Below are 26,339 nucleotides of genomic sequence, written 5' to 3'. Positions count from 1 at the left end.
TTGTGTTCTATACTGAGTTAGTATTGTTTATGCTCCTTGATAAATTTGTTGGCTTGTCACAAGTATAATTCAAAGAGAATTTATTGAAAGTGTACTGGTAGGCACCGGACGAACGCACGTGGCCGACCGTCCTTATACACAATAAATGGAAACGAACGCACTTTCCGACCGGCCGTATACACAATAAATGTAAGGGCATTTATGTGACAAACTAAGGTGGTTAAGATACACCTCCCAAGAATAAGGAATATGCGTTTAGAGAAGATATGTTCCCCGGATATTCCGGAGCACGACTGACAAGACATATCCATAACCACCCTGAGCCCAAGGATAGAAAGCCCATTAGGCAATCCTATAAATACTGTGCTCAATACGTTTTCATTCACTTACGAAACTGCGCTTAGAATCTCATACTTACTTGAGCGTCGGAGTGCCTTCGCAGGTACCCTCCCCCGCCCGACCGAAGTGGATAGACACCAAGAAAGGACAATCGACCAGAGGAGAAGAAGATCAACACGTCAGCAATTACACCACGTCAACCGACCGTGCCTGGGCCCCATCTCTCCACTCAGGTACAGAAAGCGTATTATATAAAATACTTAAAAATTATTTATATAATTATATTTCTAATTATAATTAAATATGTAAAGATTTAGAAATTAGTTTTAAATTAAAAATTGTATAATTAGTATGATATTTGAATATTTTATTATTATAGTGAAAAACTTATATAAGTAGAAAAATTAATAATTTAGATTTCATTTTAACATAATAATAATGTAAGGACTTAGAAATTAATTTTAAGAGCATAAGTTATAAAAAAAACTGACATTTAAATATTTTATTATTAAAGTAGAATTTTGATATAAATAAAAAAAATAGTTATTCAAGTTTTATATTAAAATAATCATCACCTCTTAAAACATTTTCTTTTATTTATTCTTTGTATTCTCTCTAGAAATTTGACTTCATCTTTCATCATATTAATAATTAGAGGTCACCTTTGAACTCCTCGCACTGGATAAATTAAAGTTGTCCAATCATATTTTTTATTAGAATAAGTTAAACTCTCTTCCTTTTTCTTTTAAGTCAAATTTGCATCTTCTTATATACTTAGGTACACATGTCTTGCATGTGAGATACTTGACCCTAAGATTAGTCTCTAGTTCACTGTCTTAGTGATATGGTATGATCATCGATCATGACTCTGTGATGCAGGTTAGGTAATCTTTTGAGTCTTTTAAGAGTTAAAGCTCCTTTTTGGTACCCAACCATCCATCAAGTAAAGGAAGTTAGACTTGAGTCTCAAAAGTACTTTAAATTAGAAGATCTAAATGTTAAGGTGACATTGTCACAAATTCTAAATTTCTCCCGCGGAGATTGTGTTATTGTGTGACATAGTTATTTTGCTTGTTTATAGATACTTTGAATTAAGTTCATGTTTGAATTAAATTGAGTATGGTTTTGGTTTAGTTGTTGTGAATGTGGGTTATTCTATAAATCTAAGATTTGTATTGGTTAAAGTGCAATTACTCTTGTACCTGTATGGATATTGGGGACTGAGTATATATGCCTCGTTCGGCATCAGAATTATTACTTTTAACGTAGTCAGAATTATATATGCCTCGCTCGGCATCAGAATTATTACTTTAAACGTAATCGGTATTATTTATGCCTCGTTCGGCATCAGAATCATTACTTTTAACGTAATCGGAATTATTTATGCCCCGTTCGGCATCAGACTTATTACTTTAACGTAATCGGTATTATTTATGCCTCGTTCGGCATCAGAATTTATCGGATTTATAGATGCCTCGTTCGGCATCAGAATTATTACTTTAACGTAATCGGAATTATTTATGCCTCGTTCGGCATCCGAATTATTACTTTTAACGTAGTCAGAATTATATATGCCTTGCAAGGCATCAGAATTATTACTTTTAACGTAGTCAGAAGTATTTATGCCTCGTTCGGCATCAGAATTATTACTTTTAACGTAGTCAGAAGTATTTATGCCTCGTTCGGCATCAGAATTATTACTTTAACGTAGTCAGAATTATATATGCCTCGCTCGGCATCAGAATTATTACTTTTAACGTAATCGGAATTATTTATGCCTCGTTTGGCATAAGAATTTATCGGATTTATATATGCCTCGTTCGGCATCAGACTTATTTCGTTCGGCATCAGAATTATTACTTCAACGTAATCGGAATTATTTATGCCTCGTTCCGCATCAGAATTATTACTTTTAACGTAGTCAGAATTATATATGCCTCGCTCGGCATCAGAATTATTACTTTTAACGTAGTCAGAATTATATATGCCTCGTTCGGCATCAGACTTATTACTTTTAACGTAATCGGAATTATTTATGCCTCGTTCGGCATCAGAATTTATCGGATTTATATATGCCTCGTTCGGCATCAGAATTACTTTAACGAAATCGGAATTATTTATGCCTCGTTCGGCATCAGAATTATTACTTTTAACGTAGTCAGAATTAAATATGCCTCGCTCGGCATCAGAATTATTACTTTTAACGTAGTCAGAAGTATATATGCCTCGTTCGGGATCAGAATTATTACTTTAACGTAATCGGAATTATTTATGCCTCGTTCGGCATCCGAATTATTACTTTTAACGTAGTCAGAATTATATATGCCTCGCAAGGCATCAGAATTATTACTTTTAACGTAGTCAGAAGTATTTATGCCTCGTTCGGCATCAGAATTATTACTTTTAACGTAGTCAGAAGTATTTATGCCTCGTTCGGCATCAGAATTATTACTTTTAACGTAGTCAGAATTATATATGCCTCGCTCGGCATCAGAATTATTACTTTTAACGTAATCGGAATTATTTATGCCTCGTTTGGCATAAGAATTTATCGGATTTATATATGCCTCGTTCGGCATCAGACTTATTTCGTTCGGCATCAGAATTATTACTTCAACGTAATCGGAATTATTTATGCCTCGTTCGGCATCAGAATTATTACTTTTAACGTAGTCAGAATTATATATGCCTCGCTCGGCATCAGAATTTATCGGATTTATATATGCCTCGTTCGGCATCAGAATTACTTTAACGAAATCGGAATTATTTATGCCTCGTTCGGCATCAGAATTATTACTTTTAACGTAGTCAGAATTAAATATGCCTCGCTCGGCATCAGAATTATTACTTTTAACGTAGTCAGAAGTATATATGCCTCGTTCGGCATCAGAATTATTACTTTTAACGTAGTCAGAAGTATATATGCCTCGTTCGGCATCAGAATTATTAATTTTAACGTAGTCAGAATTATATATGCCTCGTTCGGCATCAGACATTACTTGAACGTAATCGGAATTATTTATGCCTCGTTCGGCATCAGAATTTATCGGATTTAAATATGCCTCGTTCGGCATCAGAATTATTACTTATCGTAATCGGAATTATTTATGCCTCGTTCGGCATCAGAATTATTACTTTTAACGTAGTCAGAATTATATATGCCTCGCTCGGCATCAGAATTATTACTTTTAACGTAATCGGAATTATTTATGCCTCGTTCGGCATAAGAATTTATCGGATTTATATATGCCTCATTCGGCATCAGACTTATTTCGTTCGGCATCAGAATTATTACTTTTAACGTATTCAGAATTATATATGCCTCGCTTGGCATCAGAATTATTACTTTTAACTTAGTCAGAAGTATATATGCCTCGTTCGGCATCAGAATTATTACTTTTAACGTAGTCAGAATTATATATGCCTCGCTCGGCATCAGAATTATTACTTTAAACGTAATCGGTATTATTTATGCCTCGTTCGGCATCAGAATCATTACTTTTAACGTAGTCAGAATTATATATGCCTCGTTCGGCATCAGACTTATTACTTTAACGTAATCGGTATTATTTATGCCTCGTTCGGCATCAGAATTTATCGGATTTATAGATGCCTCGTTCGGCATCAGAATTATTACTTTAACGTAATCGGAATTATTTATGCCTCGTTCGGCATCCGAATTATTACTTTTAACGTAGTCAGAATTATATATGCCTCGCTCGGCATCAGAATTATTACTTTTAACGTAGTCAGAAGTATTTATGCCTCGTTCGGCATCAGAATTATTACTTTTAACGTAGTCAGAATTATATATGCCTCGCTCGGTATCAGAATTATTACTTTTAACGTAATCGGAATTATTTATGCCTCGTTCGGCATAAGAATTTATCGGATTTATATATGCCTCGTTCGGCATCAGAATTATTTCGTTCGGCATCAGAATTATTACTTTTAACGTAGTCAGAATTATATATGCCTCGCTTGGCATCAGAATTATTACTTTTAACTTAGTCAGAAGTATATATGCCTCGTTCGGCATCAGAATTATTACTTTTAACGTAGTCAGAATTATATATGCCTCGCTCGGCATCAGAATTATTACTTTAAACGTAATCGGTATTATTTATGCCTCGTTCGGCATCAGAATCATTACTTTTAACGTAATCGGAATTATTTATGCCTCGTTCGGCATCAGAATTATTACTTTTAACGTAGTCAGAATTATATATGCCTCGCTCGGTATCAGAATTATTACTTTTAACGTAATCGGAATTATTTATGCCTCGTTCGGCATAAGAATTTATCGGATTTATATATGCCTCGTTCGGCATCAGAATTATTTCGTTCGGCATCAGAATTATTACTAACGTAATCGGAATTATTTATGCCTCGTTCGGCATCAGAATTATTACTTTTAACGTAGTCAGAAGTATATATGCCTCGTTCGGCATCAGAATTATTACTTTTAACGTAGTCAGAATTATATATGCCTCGTTCGGCATCAGACATTACTTTAACGTAATCGGTATTATTTATGCCTCGTTCGGCATCAGAATTTATCGGATTTATATATGCCTTGTTCGGCATCAGAATTATTACTTTAACGAAATTACTTATCATAACTGGTAACACAAGAAATATATAAACATGTTTAAGCAACAAATTACTTATCATATCAAGATAAAAGTAAAGAAAGTTCTTATTCATTCAAGAAATTATTACATAATCCTAATTGCAGTTCCATGCGTTCAATCTCTCATAACTGGTCTTCTTCTGGTGGTCTTGGTTCAGGCGCGAGCATCACCACCCTTCTGCAGGCGTGCAAGAGCAGTGAACAGCTGGAGCAAGTGCACGCTTCCATCATCTACCGAGGCCTCGAGCAAGACCACTTCCTCATCTCCCTTTTCATTCCCCTATCCCACACCCTCTCCACTCTCTCCTACTCCTCCTCAGTCTTCCTCCGTGTCCTCACCCCTTCCACCTTCCTCTGGAACACTCTCATCAAATCCCATTGCCAAAACAGCTTCTTCTCCCACACCTTCTCGGCCTTCGCTCGCATGAAGGCGCACGGCGCCCTTCCCGACACCTTCACCTACCCTCCTGTCATTAAGGCCTGTTCCACCACGTGCAAACCGCGGGAAGGAAAATCGCTTCATGGGTCCGCGTTCAGGTGTGGACTCCACCGGGATCTCTACGTGGCCACCAGTTTGATCGACATGTATGGCAAATGCGGGCAGATTGCTGATGCTCGCAGGCTGTTTGATGGAATGTCTAATAGGAGTGTCGTTTCCTGGACTGCTATGCTTGTTGGGTATGTTGCTGTTAGGGATGTTGTGGAGGCCGAGAAGCTGTTTGATGAGATGCCGCAGAGAAATGTGGCTTCTTGGAATGCGATGTTGCAGGGTTTTGTCAAGGTGGGGGATTTGGGTAGTGCTAGGGATGTGTTTGACGCTATGCCGGAGAAGAATGCTATTTCTTTCACCACCATGATTGATGGGTATGCCAAGGTGGGTGACATGGTGGCCGCGAGGTTCTTGTTTGATCGTGCTCCAGGAAAGGATGTTGTTGCTTGGTCTGCTTTGATATCGGGTTATGTTCAGAATGGGCAGCCTAACCAGGCGTTGAAAGTGTTTCATGAGATGGAATCGATGAATGTGAAGCCTGATGAGTTCATACTGGTTAGCTTGATGTCGGCGTCAGCGCAGTTGGGGCATTTAGAACTCGCTCAATGGGTTGATTCTTATGTAATGAAGAGCTGTATCGATGTTCAGCAGGACCATGTACTTGCAGCGCTTCTGGATATGAATGCAAAGTGTGGAAACATGGAGAGAGCATCGAAATTGTTTGAGGAAAGACCTAAACGAGATCTAGTCTTGTATTGTTCGATGATACAAGGGTTGTCAATCCATGGGCGTGGGGAAGAGGCCGTGAATCTGTTTAACAGAATGCTGATCGAAGGGCTATCTCCGGATGAGGTGGCCTTCACAGTCATCCTCACAGCCTGTAGTCATGCTGGGCTTGTTGATGAGGGCTGGAAATACTTCCAATCCATGAAGCAAAAATACTACGTTAGTCCTTCGCCTGATCACTATGCGTGTATGGTTGATCTTCTAAGCCGGTCAGGACACACAAGGGATGCTTATGAACTTATAAAATTAATGCCTGAGCCTCATGCTGGTGCCTGGGGTGCACTTCTTGGGGCATGTAAACTATATGGTGATTCAGAGCTGGGAGAGATTGTTGCTAGTCGACTTTTTCAGTTTGAGCCTCTAAATGCAGCTAACTATGTGTTGTTGTCTGACATCTATGCAGCAGCAGAGCGATGGATTGATGTTTCCCTTGTGAGAAGTAAGATGAGAGAAAGGAGAGTGCGGAAGATACCTGGTTACAGTAAAATTTAGTCCAGGGCCGAGTTGTTCTGGTATATGAAGTTCTGAATTGGGAAATTTGGTTGCAGAACATGGAAGCCAATATGAATTAATTTTCAGCTGGTCTGGAAGCTTTAGCAGTTGCTCCATGGTTGTTAAACAGTCAATGGAGAAATATGAATTTATCCTTCTTTCTTCACACGCTAAGCACCAAACCATATACTACTTTCTCTCCTCCCTGCACTTCCCTGCATTCTAAAGGTTTTCCTTCTTTCTGTGCTGTGCATTTTCCCTTTGATTTTTTTTTTGCTGTAAATAACACGATTATTTTCATAGATAAGTTTTGTCTTCACTGTAAATCCTGAATTCCTTTGGTAATCAGTTATTTTCTTGATGCAGTTTTTGTTGTTTAATTTAGTTGATTATCAATATTTAAGGTTCTTTATTTTGTCGTGATTAAAGTAAATATTTCTCACTGTTACTGCTTCATTGGAATGGTGCTCTGTGTAGAAACTTACTTTGTCTTAAGTGTACTAAAAACTAAAATATTCTTGTGAATTGAGAAGCCAAAGTGATTTATTGGAGTGCTAATTTAGTGTGATCAAATTAGTGTTGCTGTGTTGTTTGATCTTGATGGCAAGGTTCTGTGCTAAATGCGAGTTGGTGTTGTTTGACAGTAATACAACAGTCAAATGAAAACTGGAAAACTAATACAGTGTGTGCCTCCAATCAGATAACCAAAATAACAGAATTTAAAGACAAGAGGGTAAGTTTCCAGAGAGCAGAGCTCTCCAAACAAGAGAGGAATCTCTCTACCCCAAATATCCACTCCAGTGATTCACAGGATGATCCCCACATTCTTACAAATGGAAAATATGTAACCAACCTCACTCCCTTCTAACAGAATCAGTTACAAAGGGAAAATATAGCCAACCCCACTTCCCTATAAAAGAATCAGCCATTCCCCAAACACCCGTTCTTTACTAATCAAACTCAAACAGAAAAATGGGCTTATTCCACTGGGAGGAATTGTTTCTATCAAAAACACAATTGAAATGGAAGAACAGAGGGAAGGGTTTATTAATTCATTTATTCTTTTCTGATTTAGTGGGTTTGGTTTGACGTGTTGTGTTGTTCTTGTAAATTAGGGAAAGTTGATATGGGGTAACTTAAAGGAGCTTTAGACACAGCACTTCATCAGCAATGTATTGTTGGCAGGAGCATGTGTTTTGTAATGTCATAAATCGGGCAAAATTTGTGACCCAACATTTGAGTTCTGATTTCATTCATAGTTATCATTTTTCCCCAAGAGGTAAGGGATGCTTTGCATGAAGCACAAACAGTTGGTACATTGGAACTTTGCTTTGTTGGTTGACTAGTGCAATTTCCTAATATAAGTAACCTATGGTTGTCACTCGATGATACCTTGTTTATTCCTGAAAAGGTTTGGTAATAAACTTCAAATTTAAAAAAAAGTTTGATTTCATTTGGCCTCCAGTTAGTGCACATATTAGTTTTTAAGGCCTAAATCTGCATTTTCAATTGCTTAATTAGAGGCCATTGGGCATGGGTACAAAAACTCTAGCTCAATATATTTGGTGGTGGCCTGGGAATGGTTTTACGCTTCTCACGTATCCAGTAAGCATGTGGCTAAGTAGGTGTGCTGAGTAATACTCCTATATATGTCTGTATTACTCAGCAGATTAAACATCAAATTAATAGGTTGTGCAACAAGATTAATGTATTTGTTTTAAACTTTGAGTGGTTTTGATTTCCTCCCAAAGTTGTAAATTTCTTCACTAATATGTTAGAATCCGTTATTATTTTGTTTCTTTGTTTCCTAGGTAAGTTATGAGACAACTTGCATATAGTTCATGCCCTGTGGTATTCGTGTAGGAAAAGGTAAAGAATTTAAAAATGGAGTTACATGGTTTGGTGTATGGTTATATTAGTTGTTTTGTTACACTTTAGTCAATATGACAGACAAACACAATTGCAAATTTACAAATACATGCATGTAAGCATCTATTATAGAAAAAAATCTGATGTTAATCCCTTTCAGTTCCTTGAAGCCTCTCAGAAAATACAAAATATATTAATACAATTTTATCCTTTAATATTGACTGCCATGATACTCTTTTAATGATCGATTTTCCAGTATCAAATGCAGTCTACTTGTGTGCCTCTTTTTGCAATAATTCACGTATATTAATTTTCTCGTGTAGCTGAGTTAGCTGGTATCAAATGAAGATAGAATGGGTTGGAGAGGCCACCTACAGTTTCAGCTATAAGGTAATATATACATAATACCAATATTCTCACATTCTTGCTATTATGATTTAAAAAGAAGTGGGGCATGCTCAGTCAATGTTGTAGTTATACTTTTTCCTTCGTTTAGAAAAGAAAATTTCTCATATTATTTAATCAGCTTAGACTCCAAATTTGCTATACAACTACATTATGAAAAGTGACTGAATCATGTAAGTTGTTTATGAAACTAACATAAATAGGAGCCAAATAAGTATAAGCACAATCACCATTGCTTTGGACAAATTTATTGAACACCTAATTTATTCTTCGTTTTAGAAAACGAAAGGCAAGTCTTATTAGATCTAAGCATTATACTTGTACTACCAAAATCTTCTGGCTCATAAGGTGTACGGCAGTGTTTTCATAAGGTGTGCGGTGCAGCTGAGAAGATGAAGAAGAAGTAGACGGAGTGTTGTAGGATTTATTTATTTTGTTTTATTAAAGGTAAATGGTAATTTCACTACCGCATAGGGGTGCAGGATGAAACCATGGGGGTGCAGGGAGAATTTGTCTCAAGACTTTGGGTGGTTAATTCTGTGTAATATACTTACTAGTAGTTGATACCAACACTTGGACGTGGACTGTTTCTTCCTGCAACACCTTATTCTCTTACCTCATAAATTTTTGTATTTCTAAAAATATTCTTCTGTAATATTTCAGATTACGTAATTCGGAAGTTTTTTTTTCAAATTCGTAATTAGCTTCTGAATTACATAATTTGGAAGTTTTTTTTCATATACATAATTAGTTTTTGGATTATGTAATCTGGAAGTCTTTTTTAGCTTTCGGATTATGTAATCTGTAATTCTTTTTTCAAAAATACATGTTCGGATTACATAATCCGAAAGTTACTGTATTGGGTGACACAAGAAAGATAGAAATGCATTTTCACTAATATGGGGTGGCAGAAGAACATGTGGAGGAGGTGCAGTAAGAAACAGTCTTGACCGTGTAGTGTTATAGGATCCTGTACAATTGTCTGACCAACTGCAATTTTGGGCTTTAGAAACGGCAATTTTGGGCTTTAGAAATACCAAAATGTCTTTAATCTAATGAAAATTTCTTCCTACACCTCCATAATTATGTAAGTCCCAATAGTCCATGCTTTTTTTTTCAATTCCAGATTGTGGAATTTGGAATACAAAAATTTGGATTTTATGCATTTGGGATTGTGTAATTCGAAATATAAATTTTGTATAAATTTAGAAATACGTTTGGGATTGTACAAATTGACATATAAATTTTATATTGTATTTTGAATTATATAATTTAAAATATAATAATATTGGTACTGGCTGTGACACATTGATTTTTTCTTGGATGAGAGGAAGTTATTGAGAGATTCAATTTGACGAGAAATAGGGTGTTTGTCGAGTTTATTTATTTATTAAGAATAAATTGGTAATTTCAGCACCCCATGGGTGCAAGATTAAACCACGGGTGCAGGAAGAAAAACACTAATATATGGAATAATAACTAGGCTTTTACTTTCTGCACTGCCTATTTTTTAACCTGCACGTGCACCCCTACAATTGGGTGAAATGATGAATTGTCCTGACTACTTCTTTCTCGCTGCACCATCATTGCATAAGAAGAAGAGAGGGAGAACGTTATAGTTAGAAGAAATAAAATTTTGTTTTAGAAAGCTTATTAAAAAAAAATCATTATGGAAAAATATTTCGGAAAGTATTATATACGTTTAGGAAAATTTGTTTTAAAAAATTTGCTCTCAAAAAGTTTGTTCAACAATGTATTTCAGAAGTTAAAAACACAATAATAAATTAATAAGACAATTAATTGAAAGATATAAAAATTATAAGATAAAACGACATATATCTGAGCTAAAATAATTGATTCATTTGATATTTTTTTACTTCAAAGATTCACTTTAATGTATCAAATATTTTACCTGGTGTTATCTTATCTTCCTTCCATACATATATATGTTGATATTTTATTTACTTCATTATTAATTGCGAATATTTGTATCAATATAAACGTAGAAGAAACAACAACAGTCCGTATAAATACCAAAACAATATTTTATAAAAAGGAATCAGTATGAGAATAGAAAGAAAAATAAATAAAGAAAATATTTCCAATTTTTGGCTAATCCTAACAAATCTCTTTCTATATTTCAGACTCGCTTACTTAAATGGGTTGACAAAAAAATATTTGCAAATCTTAGTGGTATAGTAAGATATTATCCATAGACACGTCTTTTCTACACAAAGGCATTAAATACTTGTTAAATTAGTACTTATAATTAATTAATTTTAAGTAGGTGAAACACATGTAAAGTATAAAGTAATATAAGAGGAAACAATCTCCATCAATAATATATTTTTTATATTAATATTTAATTACAAATTAATGTATAGTTGATTCACTTCTAAAATAATTTTTTCATTTGAAAAAAAAAATGAAACAATTACCTTGGGGTATAGTTGGGTAATATCTTGTGCGTTTTTTTTCCTTTTGGCTAAAGAGTGTGACTCTGGATCCAGTTCTTAAATTTCTATTGGAGCAGCCACAAACTTTTCCCTGCGCTGCGCTCCGACAACACACAACGTAGATAAGAAAGACTCCATCCATCATTGTTTCTGTTTTGTTGTCTTGTTTTGTTCGGATTGTGCAGCCTGTTATCTCATTCCCACATATCACATAACCAACCAACTAACCGCATTCTGTTCTGCATGTTCAATTCCTCCCAAATATCTAATCTTTCACTCCAATCCAATCCCCTTTGAGAACGCCACAATCATTCCTTCAATCACTTCTCACCCTTTTCAACTTTCTTCATTCTCGCTCCACCCCTTCTCCAATTCGCTTCAAGGTATAGTTTTGACAACAACCCCACGTTTGCTTCTTGGAAGACATGTCTATTTTCCTATTTTTTCGAACCCCTTTTCCTCTGATTCTGCCTTTTCTTATTCTCAGTTTTTTCAATATGGAGATCGATAGAGCAATCAGAGAGTGTGACGATCGAAGACTTCAGACCAAGTACAAGAACGCCACCTATGTTGTTCAGAGAGCTTTGACTTTATATTCGTAAGTTCTCCTCTGAAAAGGGACATTCAATTTCTGGGGTTGGTATCTTAAACCTTTGCTTGAGATGGGTTTGGATTTCATGTGTGAGGGATTGGATTCCTTTGCCCCCTTTCTGTTGGTTAGTATAAATCAGAAGAGGAGAAGAGTGTTATGTGCTGTTGACTTGATTTTTGTTGTTAGGTGCTCATTGCTGGATTGTTGATTCATGTTTGATCTATTTAAGGAGTATGGGTGTATTGAATTTCCTTCCTTGATTATTATTGTCTTAGGGGAAAACTGTTTTGAAAAAGGTTTATAAGTCTGTTAACCTGAAAATGTTGCTCGAAATGTGTTATCTGGAAAGAATGGTGTAACGAGTGACAGTCATGCCGATTTGGTCTAAGTTACCTGTGAATACTGAGGATAGAAAACTAGAAATATATATATTTTTTTATATTTGTAACTGTATATAAGATTATGAAAAAAGGACGGTCGCTGATATTCTAAACAACCTAATGACTCTTGTAGCTTTATAGGAAGAACATTGCATTGGATGATGTCAGAATTTGGGATTTGAAATTTGATTTTTAAGGATGAGTGCACACATCATAGAGTGATGCCCCCTACATTTTGGTCTTTTTGCTACTTCATTTGCTTTAAGTCATACCTGTTTTAAATTATGAATGTAAAAAAAAAAGATTTTGATGACTATCTATCTTTTACATGCTGATAGTCTGATGTCTGTGCATGTAATCTATTTCTTCCTACAGTATTGAGGAGGTTGCATTCAGCTTCAATGGAGGAAAGGATTCAACAGTATGTTTTAATATTTGTTATCTTTTATTACCCATGCTATGGGCTAATTAATGTTGACAATGAGTTTTGGCATGCAGGTTTTGTTGCACATACTCAGGGCTGGCTATTTCTTGCATAAAAAGGGGCAAAATAGTGTCAATGGGGACTTAAAAGATTTTCCAATTCGAACAATATATTTTGAGAGCCCTTGTGCATTCCCAGAAATAAACTCATTTACCTATGATACTGCCGCTACGTGAGTGAAACTTCTTTTTAAAAACTAGTTTTTTTAATTTGTCACTGCAGTTTAGATAATATGCTGAAGTGATATTATCCTATGTTTGTAATTTTCTAACTTGGAGACTTGTAGTCCTTTAAAGGTGGAACAATTAATGGTTTTTTTCTTGAGCAGATATGGATTGCAAATTGACACCATTAGCTTAGATTTCAAATCTGGTTTGGAGGCTTTGCTAAAGGAAAAGCCTATTCGTGCTATCTTCCTTGGAGTTCGAATTGGAGACCCTACAGCGGTATCCTTATTTCTTATCCATGAGACAATTTTTTGTTTTAAATTACATATGCTCTGATCTCCTATTTGTCCAAACCTAAATGTTGTTTTCTGCAAACTTGTTTGAGGAGAGATTTTATTTGAATGTGCTTGAGGCTGTGTTAGAATCCACATTTAAAAGCATTACACAATATATGAACATCTTTCGTAAAACTGCACATGTATATAATTATTATTATATAGATGTTATAAAGGAAAAAGCTAAGCTACATACTCATTACTCAATCAGTTGCTATCTAATAAAGTTAAAATGGCTTAAACCATCACAAGAACAATACTTATTATACCATGAAGTGGCAAATGCATAGCTCATAACTTCGAATGTTCCAAGAATACCTCAGCATTGTCATTAATCTCATTATAAATGACCATCATACATATTACGTTTACTTTATGATGTGCCAATACTGCAATCATGGAACAATTTTAGCATGCATTAAATATCTTAAATATAAACCTTCAATTTTCTATGCTATAGTGAGCTCAGAATCACTGGAATTGCTCATAGAGCAAATTCAACCTAAATTTAGGTTCCTCAATTTCTGTATAATCTTGCTTTTAGTTTGAAAATCACCAGAATTCTACCTAATAGTAATCAGAATATGGATAAAAAGATCACTCTAAGCTGTTGAGGAGAGGATAATTGGGCACATGTGCAAAATCATCTCGTTTTGAAGATCGTCTAATGCATGTGAATATTGAAATTAATCAAGAAGTTCGGCAGTATACATTGTTTTGTATTATTAGTTCTTTCAAAATATTTCCTTTCACATATTGGCCCAAACCTGAAGATGTTTTCAAAAGCCTAACACAAACACATTTCTGTAAAAATTACTCAAATTTCTATTCAATACAATATATAAATATGCGTCAAATTACTTACCAGAATCTTGATTTACCACTTTTACTTCCTCAAGGCTATTCTTAAACACGTCCATTCAGAAACTATTTTGAACAAAATATCAAGTGTATGGCTTAGTAAAAAGTAAAAGCTTAATATGTATGCTTGATTTAAACCAATTTTTTATTACCATGGTTTTACAAAAACGGGAACAATTCTATTCTTACATGTGTCCTTACAGGTTGGTCAAGAACAATTCTCACCAAGTTCACCTGGGTGGCCACCTTTCATGAGGGTGAATCCCATTTTAGATTGGTCATACAGGTTTGATTCTTTTTTCTTTTGCAGTTTCTTCTTCATGTTTTTAATGAAGTAAAATTAAAAGCAGTGCTTATGCTTGGTGCTTTTCTATACTCTTACCTGAATGTTGAAGCAATATAACGATCTGAAGAATAGAATTCTCTTGTAAAGACATTATTGGTTGGAGCCAACTTCGTTATAAATTATTTCATTTTGTGATAAATTTCACACTCACAAGGTGACTAGATCTAGGATCAAGATCATCTCCATGTTATCCATGCTTCTGTCACACTTCCCATGCTTGGCTCACATTGATCTTGCCTTGTCTTTCATATGGCTGAACTTAGCACGGGCTTTTGTTGGGCTCTAATGGTTGCCTCATGCTCCTTGCTTCATTTCAATTCATTGGTTGCACCTCCTCGATCCATTGGGCTTGATAGGCTCAAGTACAACCTGGGCTAAAATTACTATTTGCATCTGTTTTATAAAGAAAAATAAAGGAAAAGTCATACCATTAATGAGTCCAAGAAATACAAAATAAAGAAACTAATAAAATATTTTTAGAGCAAGAATATCTTCCCTTGTCACGCTCCTAGTTATCCTCCTCCGAATGATGTGTTATTGTTTTTTTTTTTTATCTCCATTCATGTTCACAAGGTCTGCTGTCACAAATTTGTTAGTGTTGGATGTAATGTTTATTTTCCCTTAAACATTTAGAGAACAAAAAATAGTGTTTATTAGTTGTGTGAGCAGTAGCACTAATAGATGCACTGCCTCGTTACCAAATTTATTTATTCTTTTGGCACATTTTTTCCTCGCTTATATATCTAAACTCACCCCTTCTGAATACATCCATATCAGTATTGTCCTTAGTACAACATCTCTTAGATTTATAACCTTTTGGAAATACACATATTTGGTTATTAGCCATGTAGATGAATAGTTAGAGAAAACTAGAAAGCCTTTTGTAAAACCTGAGGGTAGCTTGTTAAAAACAAAAAAAAAAACTTCACTCTAAATAGATTTTTTTTGAAAATTTAGTACCCTTTTACTTTTGTTTTCTTTTCTGTTTTCACTTTTTAATAGCAAAACTACCGCCTTTTTTCAATTTGTTGTCTATTTTCATGTATTTGTAGAAGCTAACAAGACAAAAATAATTTTTGTCAATGTTTCGTGTGTAAAAATAGGTAATAAATTGAAAACAAGATGACAATTTTGTACTTGAAAAGGCAAAACAGAAGAAGAAAACATGAAACAAAAACCCAAGTAAACGAACCCTTATTTTCTTGATATAGCTCAAGGACATTGTTTGATCCTTGTAATCAATCCCATCTAATGGGACAATAATTTGTTGTTTTTATACTTTGTAACTTGAAATATAATTTTCATTTTGCTGTAATCTGACTTTTTCTAAGGGTAATTTTCTTGGCAAGTAGCTAAATAACTTGGACATTATTTGGTTTCCTTCCCTCTATTGACATATTAATTTAATAGCCATATTGCTTGGAAAATGTATTGTTTGTTTTTTTTCCATGTTTAACATGTTGGTGCTTTTGGAATGTGATAATGTTAATTGCTTCATTTACTTATGGTGGCTATATTTCTATACAGAGATGTGTGGGCCTTCCTTTTAACTTGCAAGGTGAACTATTGCAGCCTTTATGATCAAGGGTAATACTCAATAAATATCATGAACCTTATTGTTGGATTTTATTATGTCTCACTGCTATATTTTTCTTGTGTTTTAACATTTCCCTCAAAATAGGGGAGAATGGGAAATAATTTGATGAATATCTGATCAATTTTTTTTTTCATCATTTGCCAACTATTTAAAAGGCTTCACTAATTAACCTGACAGAGACATTCTATTGTTGAATTCAATAATTGGTCCGTCATGGTTGACATTAAGTTGTAGTTGTTTGTGATTATTCAGAGAATTTAGGTGTGCAGTTTTTTCTTTATTATTTGTGCAGTTATACTTCAATTGGGAGTATACACGACACAGTTCCCAACTCATTACTGTGCGTTAGCAATTCTTCCTACAAATTCAAACCTGCATATTTACTTGCTGATGGAAGATTAGAGAGGGCTGGGAGGGCTAAAAGGCCATCTACTGGTGGACAACTTCCTGTGGATAGCAATGGTTTGACTAGCCTGGATTCACATAAAAATAGCATGCTCACAGCATCAATAATTGTTGTGGGAGATGAGATTCTGTAAGTACCTCGATATCACTTGGATAATTGGATTTTGTGGAATATATTGGAAACTCTGTCTTGTATTGTATGAGTTTGTATGCCCTGCTTTACAATTTTGACTGGGAGATTTCTTAATTCTATCAGACTATTTAGCCTGTTTTCAAGCTTTGGTGAATGGATTTGCAAGCGTTTAACCTACTATTGAATCTGTTGATTGTGTGCTGGATGATTTGTTGTCGTCTTGCTGAGCTTTCTATATCCTGAAATATTAGCTTTTCTTTTAAACTTGGACAAACAGTATTCTTTCTCTTTATGTGAAGAAAGTTAATTTCAAAATTTCAATGATCATTTGGGGAAAGAAAGGATTAAATATATTTAAATTTTTAATATATATCATGTCATGCTGTGTAGTGAATTTTTTTAAGATCCTTTAACTGTATTGGTGATGTTCTCTTTTTCTTTACTCTGTTCCATAGCTCAGGTTTGGCATTGTTGAGGATCAGTTGGGCCCCTATTTGTGTAGGAAGCTGCATTCAATTGGTTGGTCTGTGTTTAAACTTTCTGTCGTGCACAACAATGTGAGTTCATTTCTGCAGAAGTCCTACACATGTTTGTATGAATTTTTCTTTGCAGACATCAGCACTTAAAGGTGTTATTATGAGTCTGTTGATAATGATGACCCACATGCAAACTCTAAGTCGGCATTCTTCACCTAATATTATAATTTCATGGTGTTTGACTTGTGTCTTCTGTACCAGATAGATTCTGTAGCTGAAGAAGTTGAGCGACAAAAATCTAAAAGTGATATGGTACAATACGCACACTTAGAAAGTTATATGCGTGAAATTTCTTGATGATAAATGATGATGCAGCATATTTATCTGTCCTACTTGTTGTAGGTATTTATATATGGAGGTGTAGGTCCACTGCATTCTGATGTTACCATAGCAGGCATTGCAAAAGCTTTTGGTGTTCGTTTGGTGCGTTACTTCCTGCAATTGCTGTACTTTTAAATTTGAGGCAACTATAATCATTCCCTAAATATGCCATGTGCATCAATATCTATTAGAGTTGTTAATACTTCTTTTGCTAGAAGTAGTAGAAACTGCCCATCATATTGCTGTAAACAGGATTTGGTTATGGGTTCTGTTATATTGTAACTGTCGTTGTATCAGAAAATGAGCAAATAATAACACAATCAGTTCAGATTGCATCTCAATTTCTTTGTTATCTCAGGTTTCCTCAAATATTTCTCATCTTCCCGGAATCTCTATATCATTGTCAATTCATGATTTGCTTTTATGTAGGCTCCTGATGAAGAATTTGAAGAGTATCTCAGGCATATCATGGGTGACCAGTGTACTGGTGACCGGAATGAGGTATGAGACTAATCGTCATTTTGGAAACCGAGACAGTCAGTCCCCACAAGTTCTTTTTTATTGGCTCACATGCTGCATTATGCAGATCCCTCAACCTCTGGTTAATTATTACTTACCAAAATAAGCTAATTATTTATCACAGGTTTAAGTTTTTTATTATAATTTATGTTGGTCTGGTTGAATTAAACGCTTGTTTGATTTCAGATGTCTGGTACATGGGAGGAGAGAGTGAGAAATACAGTGTTTTTTTAATAGAGTTGTACCATAAGTTAGGAATGTACCCAACAATTGCTTCTTTGGTAGGAACGTTTGAACCATGACTTCATTAGTATGATTTGCATGTCCATGCGTATACAAATGCCAATATCATTAACTTTTTAAGGTCTAATTCTTAACAATGCCTCAGCCTAGAGAAAGTCTCTCAGAAGGGCTGTTCACAGTTTCCGGCATGTTTTTTAGAAACCCCTTTATTGTGCTTTGCTTTATATGAGTGGGGTGGGAGGAAGCAATAAGAAATACACTAAAAGGATCTAAAGGTATAACATATATATTTTTCAATTGCTATAATTCCAACAGGACATCAATCTGCTTTTCATGTTGCACACATTATACTGTCATGATGTTTTTAGTATGTAGTTCATTCATATTGATTTTTCCCTGCCTTTCACCTTTCAGATGGCTCAATTGCCTGAGGGCATAACTGAATTATGGCATCATGACAAATTGTCTGTGCCCTTGGTATGTTTTCAGAAGATCATTAATGAAAATTGTTTCCTTATATGTAATTCACCAGAAGTTTACTTTCACATTAAGAAGGAATTGAAGGAAAACTTTTGTACTTCTATTAATTGTCACCACCTCCTATATTGTATATAATGAAAATTCTTGTCAATTTTTAGAGATAATTATTTTTTTTGCAGATCAAATGCCAAAATGTAATAATTCTTAGTGCAACAAATGTTTCGGAGCTGGAAAAGCAGTGGGACTGTTGGATTGAATTAGCAAAATCTAGTGACCTACTAGCATTGCTGGAACCATATGTATCAAAGCACGTGGCAACCAATCTGACAGATGTATGTACTCAGTACTAACTTTCCTATATAATGATGCATCCGCATGATTTCATTCCCTTGTGCTTTGAAGATTTTTTGGAGTTTTGTTTTTGTTTTCAGTATGTGTTGGACACAATTACTACCTTCCTTTATATTTCAGTTATAGCATATGTGCCATCCTTTTTTTACTTTGTCACTGCTGATTGGCCTATGTAAATGCAAGTATGTATCATTTGATATCCTCCTTGTAATAAAAAGATCAGGGCTGCAATTGACGTGTACTCAAATATCATTGATGAAATTCTTAAATAATGGCAGCATGAGACAATTTATTCTGATGAGAGTATGCAGCATCCATATGCTGTGTTTGTCTTGTTTCTCTGTAATTTTTCTTTCCCCTGAGCTCATCTGATTTTATGTTGGGACATCTAAACTGCAGGTTGAAATTGCTCAACCTCTGTCAAAGCTTTGCCTTGAATTTCCTGACCTTTATATTGGTATGAAGTTTATAAGTTGTTGTGACGTTTACCAGTATATGACTATTATCTATCTATATTTTTTATTTTCTTCTTTGTAACATCTAGGTTGTTACCGCAAAGCCAGATATGGATCTGTTATTGTGAGCTTCAAAGGAAAGGTAGAATGAAACTTCCCTATTCTAGTATCTGTTTTAAGAAAACAAGTTTGACCTGTATATTTACCAGTTCTAATTTTATTACAGGACCTAACACGCATTGATTCAGCCATAAAAGCATTGCACAAGAAGTTTCAACCTGGTGCATTCATTGAGATGAACTAGGATGATGTTGTAAAAACTATGGTTCATTTCTTTTGGATGCCAACAGAATGAAAACCTATATCATGGGCTGGAATCGTATCATTCTGATGCATTTGGGATAAAGATGGAGCAGCGGGAAGAAAATCAAGGGTGCTGCTGTGTTGGTAGAAGAAAGAACAATGGTACAAGCAGGTGGCTGAAGATTCAATTTTATTGCCATTGGGGGCATATGGACAACCTATTGATTATTGTAGAATTATTATTTAATTATCTTAACTTACAGCACCAGCTTTTACAAATATAAAGCTTTCTTCATTGAGACCTTTAAATTAGCAGCACGAATTGCATATTCAGCTTTGGCTGCTATATACCTGATTTTTATGTTGAATAAACTATACTTTCTCTATAGTTAGCAAGAAGTAAGTCATCTGGTGTATGAACCATTTTGCCAATTTTTTCAACCTTTCAACGAAGGCATAATTTGCAGAATGCAACAATGTACATTTATTGGGAAAGTCACCATACACCTCACACCATTTCTAGTGTTGTTCAAGAGTTAAAATCCTGAGGAGTCGATTTAGATCGTCTCACTGTCGAGGAACAAAACATCATTATATTTTGATGAACAAAATTGTGGTTAGGTTCATGGTTCATTAGAGAAATGAACAAGATGAGTATTACGAAGTTTAAATTGCTCATTTGTTGCTAGTGACAATTTCAAAGGTTAACTTTCTTTTGTTCATTCGGGGACTATTGCTAAACAATTCATTACGTGGTTAATAACCTTATAATTGTTCCGCTAATTTCACGTGTTTGAACTTCCATTCCAGAAGGTTTTCTCAAGTCTTACACTTTTAATCACTTTAGTTGATTCCTGATTTTTTTTTCTCTTTACAAATTACAAAATCAAAACACAAGAAGATCAGAATTGACTATCTTTTTCAAACTATCTAGTTTGTCATAAATATTCTTATAAAATTTTATAATTAGGCAATATTTTAACAATAATCTTAATTATTCATAGTATTAAATGAGATATGACATTTTTGTGTATTTTTTTTTATCTTAACCAAGTTAGATTTCTACCTTCTCATCGGAAGGATTCCAAAGCAATTTCTCCCTGTACCATGTCAATTCAACGTGCATTCAATCCGTTTCTCTAAAATGACGAAAATAACCTAAATAAAAAATGGTGTAAATAAAAATTACTTTCGGAATGTGTTATCCGAAACATTCCATATTTGGATATCTGAAACATTCTAGATTTAGATATTTGGAACACATTTTTGAATTCTGAAAATTTTTATTCATAGATATTTGGAACACATTTTTGAATTCTGAAAATTTTTATTCAAAATGCATTTTTAATTTTGTGTTCTGTATTTCTTCCTCTGAAATGTATTTTTTTAATTATGTTTTCTATTCCGGATTTAAGTAATTTTGGAAATTAAAAAAATGATAGGGTGAAAGTAAGAATTGATATGGTGCCGGAAGAAATTGCCGGATTCCAAACGTATTTGAGAAAACATTTTCATATGAATGAGAATATTAATTTTCAAAACTAAATATTAAAAAAATCCTTATTTCAAATTTCTTGAACATTAGTTAGTTTCCTTTTTCATACACCTCCTAAATACCAAAATGAACATATTGTTAAATTTCTTGACGCATGATGGTGAAATATAGATTTTGTTGGATTGGAAAAAGAAACGACGATGGAGGGAAGCTTAAGCGTGGTGAGCAACCAGCATGATAAGGCAAAGAAAGGGTTGGAAGGCAGTGCCAATTTGAAAAGCGCTACCAGCGACGACGACTTCACCAATGTTCTCGCACACATCAAATCCTCCAAAACCCCCGTAAGCAAAACTACACACCGATTTAAGGCCATAATCCCTTTTGTTTCCAACTTTTTAACATCACTGCATATATTTGATTCCTCTGTTCTGTCACAAAATTGATTGCAGGCTGTTATCAATTATGGCGCTTCTTGGTATGTCACTGCTTCTCCCTAATAATGTGTGGGTACTAATTGGTTTTTGAACACCAGGTGTTTGATATCGGAACTCTGTAAATCATTGGAAAGTCCAAACCTTGTGGTTTAAATTTTTGTTTACATGATATTTGGAAGTTTGTTTTGTTTGGATTTGGAATAATGAAATTGAGCATGATACATAGCACAGGGGTATGTGGTTAGGTTAGAACCCAAGTGGCATACGTTACTTGATGCAAATGCTAAAAACTCTGCCTAAAAAATATAAAATGGAAAGTTTTTATTTGATATAAGAATGCGTTTTCCATTGTGTTTTTAATGCACTTCCAATGAAATTTTCTCCTTGGGGTGCGGTTACAATCTAGGTGGCCTTTACGATAAATGTTAAGATTTCTGGCTAAGAAATTAAAAATGAACAAGGTTTTTATTTGAATGTGTAAGAATGCATGCTTCTATGCTTTTTTATGCATTCTAAATAGAAACATTCTCCTTCAACGAGAGTGGTTTGGAAGATCCGTAGTTTCTTGTCTCTAAGGTTCAAATCCAATCTGGTGTAATATAGTTGAGGCCTAATCATACCCCCTAAACATGTTCTCATATGTTCAATCTCCATGTTTGTGTGTATAGAAAAATGAATTTGGGAAAAGTGAGTTCTTTAAATAATTTTTTGTATTTTGAGAAATTAGTTTATGACTCTTGATTGCAAGATATCCTTTGCACCCAAAAGAATAATTTATTGTTTATCACCCAAAGGAAATTAGAGTGGCAATTAGAGTTGTAAGTGTGAATTAACAATGCATTCAACGCCTTAATCTTCTTTTTTATATTAAGGAAGCCATTATTGAGTATTGTTTCCTGGTTGTTCAGGTGTCGCGTCTGTAGCCAAATTCTCCCAGCATTCTACAGACTAAGCAATAATTTTCCGAAGCTTACCTTTGTGTACGCTGACATTGATGAATGCCCGGAAACAACTCAACACATTCGGTACACCCCCACCTTCCAATTTTACCGGAATGGTGAAAAGGTAGATGAGATGTATGGCACTGGAGAAGAGAGGCTCCATGATCGCCTGTGGTTGCACTCTTAACTACTCCGCATAAGAGAAGCATTACGTTTGCAATTTCTCTATCTATGTAAGTAGCACTATCAATCATGAACAATTGTGAATGATACAACAAAACCTAGTCATTCCATGTCTCCATAGGAAATTTTATTGGCTTTAATATCTATTTTATTCCTGCAAAGTCAACAAGTTTTAATTTTAGTCTCTAAAAAAAGGATTTTTATCCCTCTTAAAGTTGAATTTTTGTTTCTATCTCAATGATCATAGGTGTTTGTTAACCGATTATGTAATAGGCAAAAGTTCAAATGACTATTCCAAATAACATTTACTAGTGTTAATGGTATAACATCAGTACGTGTTACCTTCAAAAGAATTTCAGATTCTTAAAATAATATTATTTATTACTTTAAAATGAAATTTAGAGATAAAAACCGGTAATTGTAAACTTTAGAAGGATTAAAACCAAAGGAAATTACAATGACTAAAACTAAAATTTGTTCATTATATAGGACTTAAAATCAATAATTTTAAAATATAAAGGAATAAAATATAAAAAAATTGTTTTATAATAAGAGTCGATATTTAAGGAATCGTGGTTTTCATGAAGTAAACAATTACATAAACTAACACCCTCAAAATTCAAATGAACATCCTAAGTTTACACCAACCACCCAAAAATGAAGAAAGATGTCTACTCCTTCTTGTAGTCCAAACTGTGAAACGTATCTTCAATAAGAGATGTACGCAACGAAGCTTGTTTATTTCCTTTTACCCAAAATCTGAAAGATGGCTACAATGATAGCCACAAGTAGCAATGAATTCCATCAAGGGTGGCTAACTTAAGCATTAGGCTTGAGGATCTTCACAGTCTCCCAAGTGAAATCAGGATCATCACGTCCAAAATGCCCATAAGCAGCAGTTTTCAGGTACCTGCAGTTGCCTCCTCTCATGAGATCAAGATTGATGGCAATCATTCCTGGCCTGAAGTCAAACTTCTCCTTGATCAGAACCAAGATTTCCTTGTCTGGAATCTTTCCCGTTTGGTATGTGTCTACAAACACTGAAAGGGGCTCTGGGACTCCAATTGCATAAGAAACCTGCACAATACAACGTCTAGCAAGTCCTGAAGCTACCACACTCTTGGCTGCTTGCCTGACAATGTATGCGCCACTCCTATCAACCTTGGTTGGGTCCTTGCCGGAGAAGGCACCGCCGCCATGAGCACCCCAACCGCCATAGGTGTCTATAATGATCTTCCTTCCAGTGAGTCCTGCATCTCCATGGGGTCCACCAATGACAAACCTACCAGAGGGGTTGAGGTGGAAGATGGTTTTGTCATCAAGATATTTGGTTGGGATGACGGGTTTGATCACTTTCTCTTTCAATTCTTCAGCAATTTGCTCATTTGTGACAGTTTCATCATGCTGAGTTGAGATGAGGACTGTGTGGACCCGGATAGGGACCATGGCTCCATTATCGTTCTTGTACTCAACTGTCACTTGGGTTTTACCATCTGGCCTCAGCCAGGGACATGTTTTGTTCTTCCTCACTTCAGTGAGCTTGGCTCCAAGTTTAGTAGCAAGCACATGAGTGAGTGGCATTAGCTCCGGGGTTTCGTCTGTGGCATAGCCAAACATGTGGCCTTGGTCACCAGCACCAATTTCCTCTGGCTTTTTGGTCATGTGATCATGAACTCCTTGAGCAATATCAGGACTCTGCTGCTCAATGTTGACCAGGACTTTGCAATTGTCAGCATCAAGACCAACATCCGGGGACACGAACCCAATGCCTCTGCAAGTATCTCGAACTATTTTCTCGTAGTTCACATTGGCCTTGGTTGTTATCTCACCAAACACCATAACCATGTTAGTTTTTGTACAGGTTTCACACGCAACCTTGCTGTCTGGGTCTTGCTCCAAGCATGCATCCAGGATGGCATCTGAAACCTGATCACACAACTTGTCGGGATGACCTTCGTTTACAGATTCTGAGGTGAAGAGGAAACTTTCCATCTCTGCTGTTAACAAAGCAAACAGAGTTAAATTGCGTTGTACAAAGAAACTACCGAAGCAATTAACTTCACAATATGCTACATATTCTATTGCATGGACCTAAAATATAATCAAATCACAAATGTTTAATTTTTGCTGCACCTATTATAAAAGACATATTTACTCTCAGTATATATTTGATAGACATGGACTATTAATGTAAATTTTTTATATTGTCTGCCAATCAACAAATGTTTTACATATAACTTTTCATTAATTATAAAAGTCAATAAATGTATGATATATGATGATTTGATTTTCGAGTGAATGGTAAAATGTGTATTATTTATTTATCATGAGATTTTTTAAAATATAAAAAATCTATCTTTTTCCTTCTTTTTTTTTATAAAGTTCAGGAGTAAAGAAAATGAAATCTTAGGATTTTATGCAGCCCGTGAAAAATACAAATTGCACATGGTTAAATAATCTAATGATGAGAAACGAATGAAAGAAAGAACACATTTAATGTTGCCTCCAAGTGTGGGAATGTCGCGAAAGCTGGTTGTATTATAGACAAACAAATCAAATTAAGAGATTATTAAATGTATGAATGTTATCATTTTTATAGAATTGCCATTTTCTTTGTTTTATTACTTCACCATTCAACCGCAAACAAAGAATCACAAAGACAAGAAACAGAGAATACATGAGCCAACATAGATCTGCGAATGCTGCACAAACAACAGCACCATACCATCACTTGAATCAACAGATCCAATCTGTTCCACAACGCTGATAAACTTGCACGCATTAGCTATATGTATACACACACACATACATTTTTAATAAAACAAATTAATGAAAATAGAACAATCAGATATAAAGCTTGAATTATCATAACTAATAATATTAAGAGCTAGATCTAAAGCAGGATGCAAAATAAACAAATCGTAAGACGCAGGCATTGTTTCAAGATCTGAATACCAGGAATGGTGAAAGAATCAATGGAAGAAAAGTAAATTGTATGAGGTGAAAGTAAAAGAGATACATACCAAGAATGCTTGGTGGTTTAAGCTAAGAAGAAGAAGAACGTGGAAAGGTGTGGAAAACAATGAAGGGAAAACAAAACTATATATATATATATATATATATATATATATATATATATATATATATATATATATATATATACACATAGATATACGTGGACACACACGTACTACACTTTCAGAAAATTAGACGAATGACTCGTTCACATTTCTCTCCTACTTTTTAACCTCTCATTCTTTATGTCTTTATAATATCACTTTTTTTAGGTTGTTACTGCTTCTTTCGTA

The 26,339-nt window shown here is 34.8% G+C and overlaps 4 protein-coding genes across 9 annotated transcripts; 3 read left to right on the top strand and 1 right to left on the bottom strand.

Moving 5' to 3' along the window:
* Positions 1-4,936: 4,936 nt before the first annotated feature.
* LOC137814478 (putative pentatricopeptide repeat-containing protein At5g37570) lies at positions 4,937-10,179 on the top strand. 5 transcript variants are annotated; one of them, XM_068617251.1, is made up of 4 exons: positions 5,015-6,968; positions 7,856-8,019; positions 8,933-8,999; positions 9,363-10,179. In XM_068617251.1, the coding sequence occupies exon 1, from the start codon at positions 5,082-5,084 to the stop codon at positions 6,738-6,740; it is 1,659 nt and encodes a 552-aa protein (XP_068473352.1). In that variant the 5' UTR covers positions 5,015-5,081; the 3' UTR covers positions 6,741-6,968; positions 7,856-8,019; positions 8,933-8,999; positions 9,363-10,179. The 5 variants fall into 5 exon arrangements, with proteins under 5 accessions (XP_068473350.1, XP_068473352.1, XP_068473353.1 ...); XM_068617252.1 differs by lacking the exon at positions 7,856-8,019; XM_068617248.1 differs by having other exon boundaries at positions 8,933-10,179.
* A 1,299-nt stretch (positions 10,180-11,478) lies between these two features.
* Positions 11,479-20,366, top strand: LOC137814477 (uncharacterized). Its single transcript, XM_068617247.1, has 17 exons — positions 11,479-11,853; positions 11,958-12,068; positions 12,818-12,863; positions 12,941-13,098; positions 13,255-13,372; positions 14,493-14,575; positions 16,163-16,222; positions 16,525-16,767; positions 17,231-17,327; positions 17,508-17,558; positions 17,649-17,729; positions 18,057-18,128; positions 18,804-18,866; positions 19,049-19,201; positions 19,620-19,677; positions 19,765-19,817; positions 19,902-20,366. The coding sequence occupies exons 2-17, from the start codon at positions 11,968-11,970 to the stop codon at positions 19,977-19,979; spliced, it is 1,515 nt and encodes a 504-aa protein (XP_068473348.1). The 5' UTR covers positions 11,479-11,853; positions 11,958-11,967; the 3' UTR covers positions 19,980-20,366.
* Positions 20,367-21,545: 1,179 nt separating this feature from the next.
* On the top strand, positions 21,546-23,192 carry LOC137814476 (thioredoxin-like 3-3). Its single transcript, XM_068617246.1, has 3 exons — positions 21,546-21,814; positions 21,923-21,948; positions 22,816-23,192. The coding sequence occupies exons 1-3, from the start codon at positions 21,674-21,676 to the stop codon at positions 23,033-23,035; spliced, it is 387 nt and encodes a 128-aa protein (XP_068473347.1). The 5' UTR covers positions 21,546-21,673; the 3' UTR covers positions 23,036-23,192.
* Positions 23,193-23,569: 377 nt separating this feature from the next.
* On the bottom strand, positions 23,570-26,118 carry LOC137814475 (S-adenosylmethionine synthase 3-like). Of its 2 annotated transcripts, none has more exons than XM_068617245.1 (2): positions 26,055-26,118; positions 23,570-25,028 (listed from the first exon to the last, which is right to left on the bottom strand). In XM_068617245.1, the coding sequence occupies exon 2, from the start codon at positions 25,021-25,023 to the stop codon at positions 23,851-23,853; it is 1,173 nt and encodes a 390-aa protein (XP_068473346.1). In that variant the 5' UTR covers positions 25,024-25,028; positions 26,055-26,118; the 3' UTR covers positions 23,570-23,850. The 2 variants fall into 2 exon arrangements, with proteins under 2 accessions (XP_068473346.1, XP_068473345.1); XM_068617244.1 differs by having other exon boundaries at positions 23,570-25,025.
* Positions 26,119-26,339: the final 221 nt, after the last annotated feature.

This window comes from Phaseolus vulgaris, chromosome 1 (genome assembly GCF_000499845.2).
Source record: "Phaseolus vulgaris cultivar G19833 chromosome 1, P. vulgaris v2.0, whole genome shotgun sequence".
NCBI lineage: Eukaryota > Viridiplantae > Streptophyta > Magnoliopsida > Fabales > Fabaceae > Phaseolus > Phaseolus vulgaris.
This window is presented reverse-complemented; position numbering and strand designations above follow the sequence as displayed.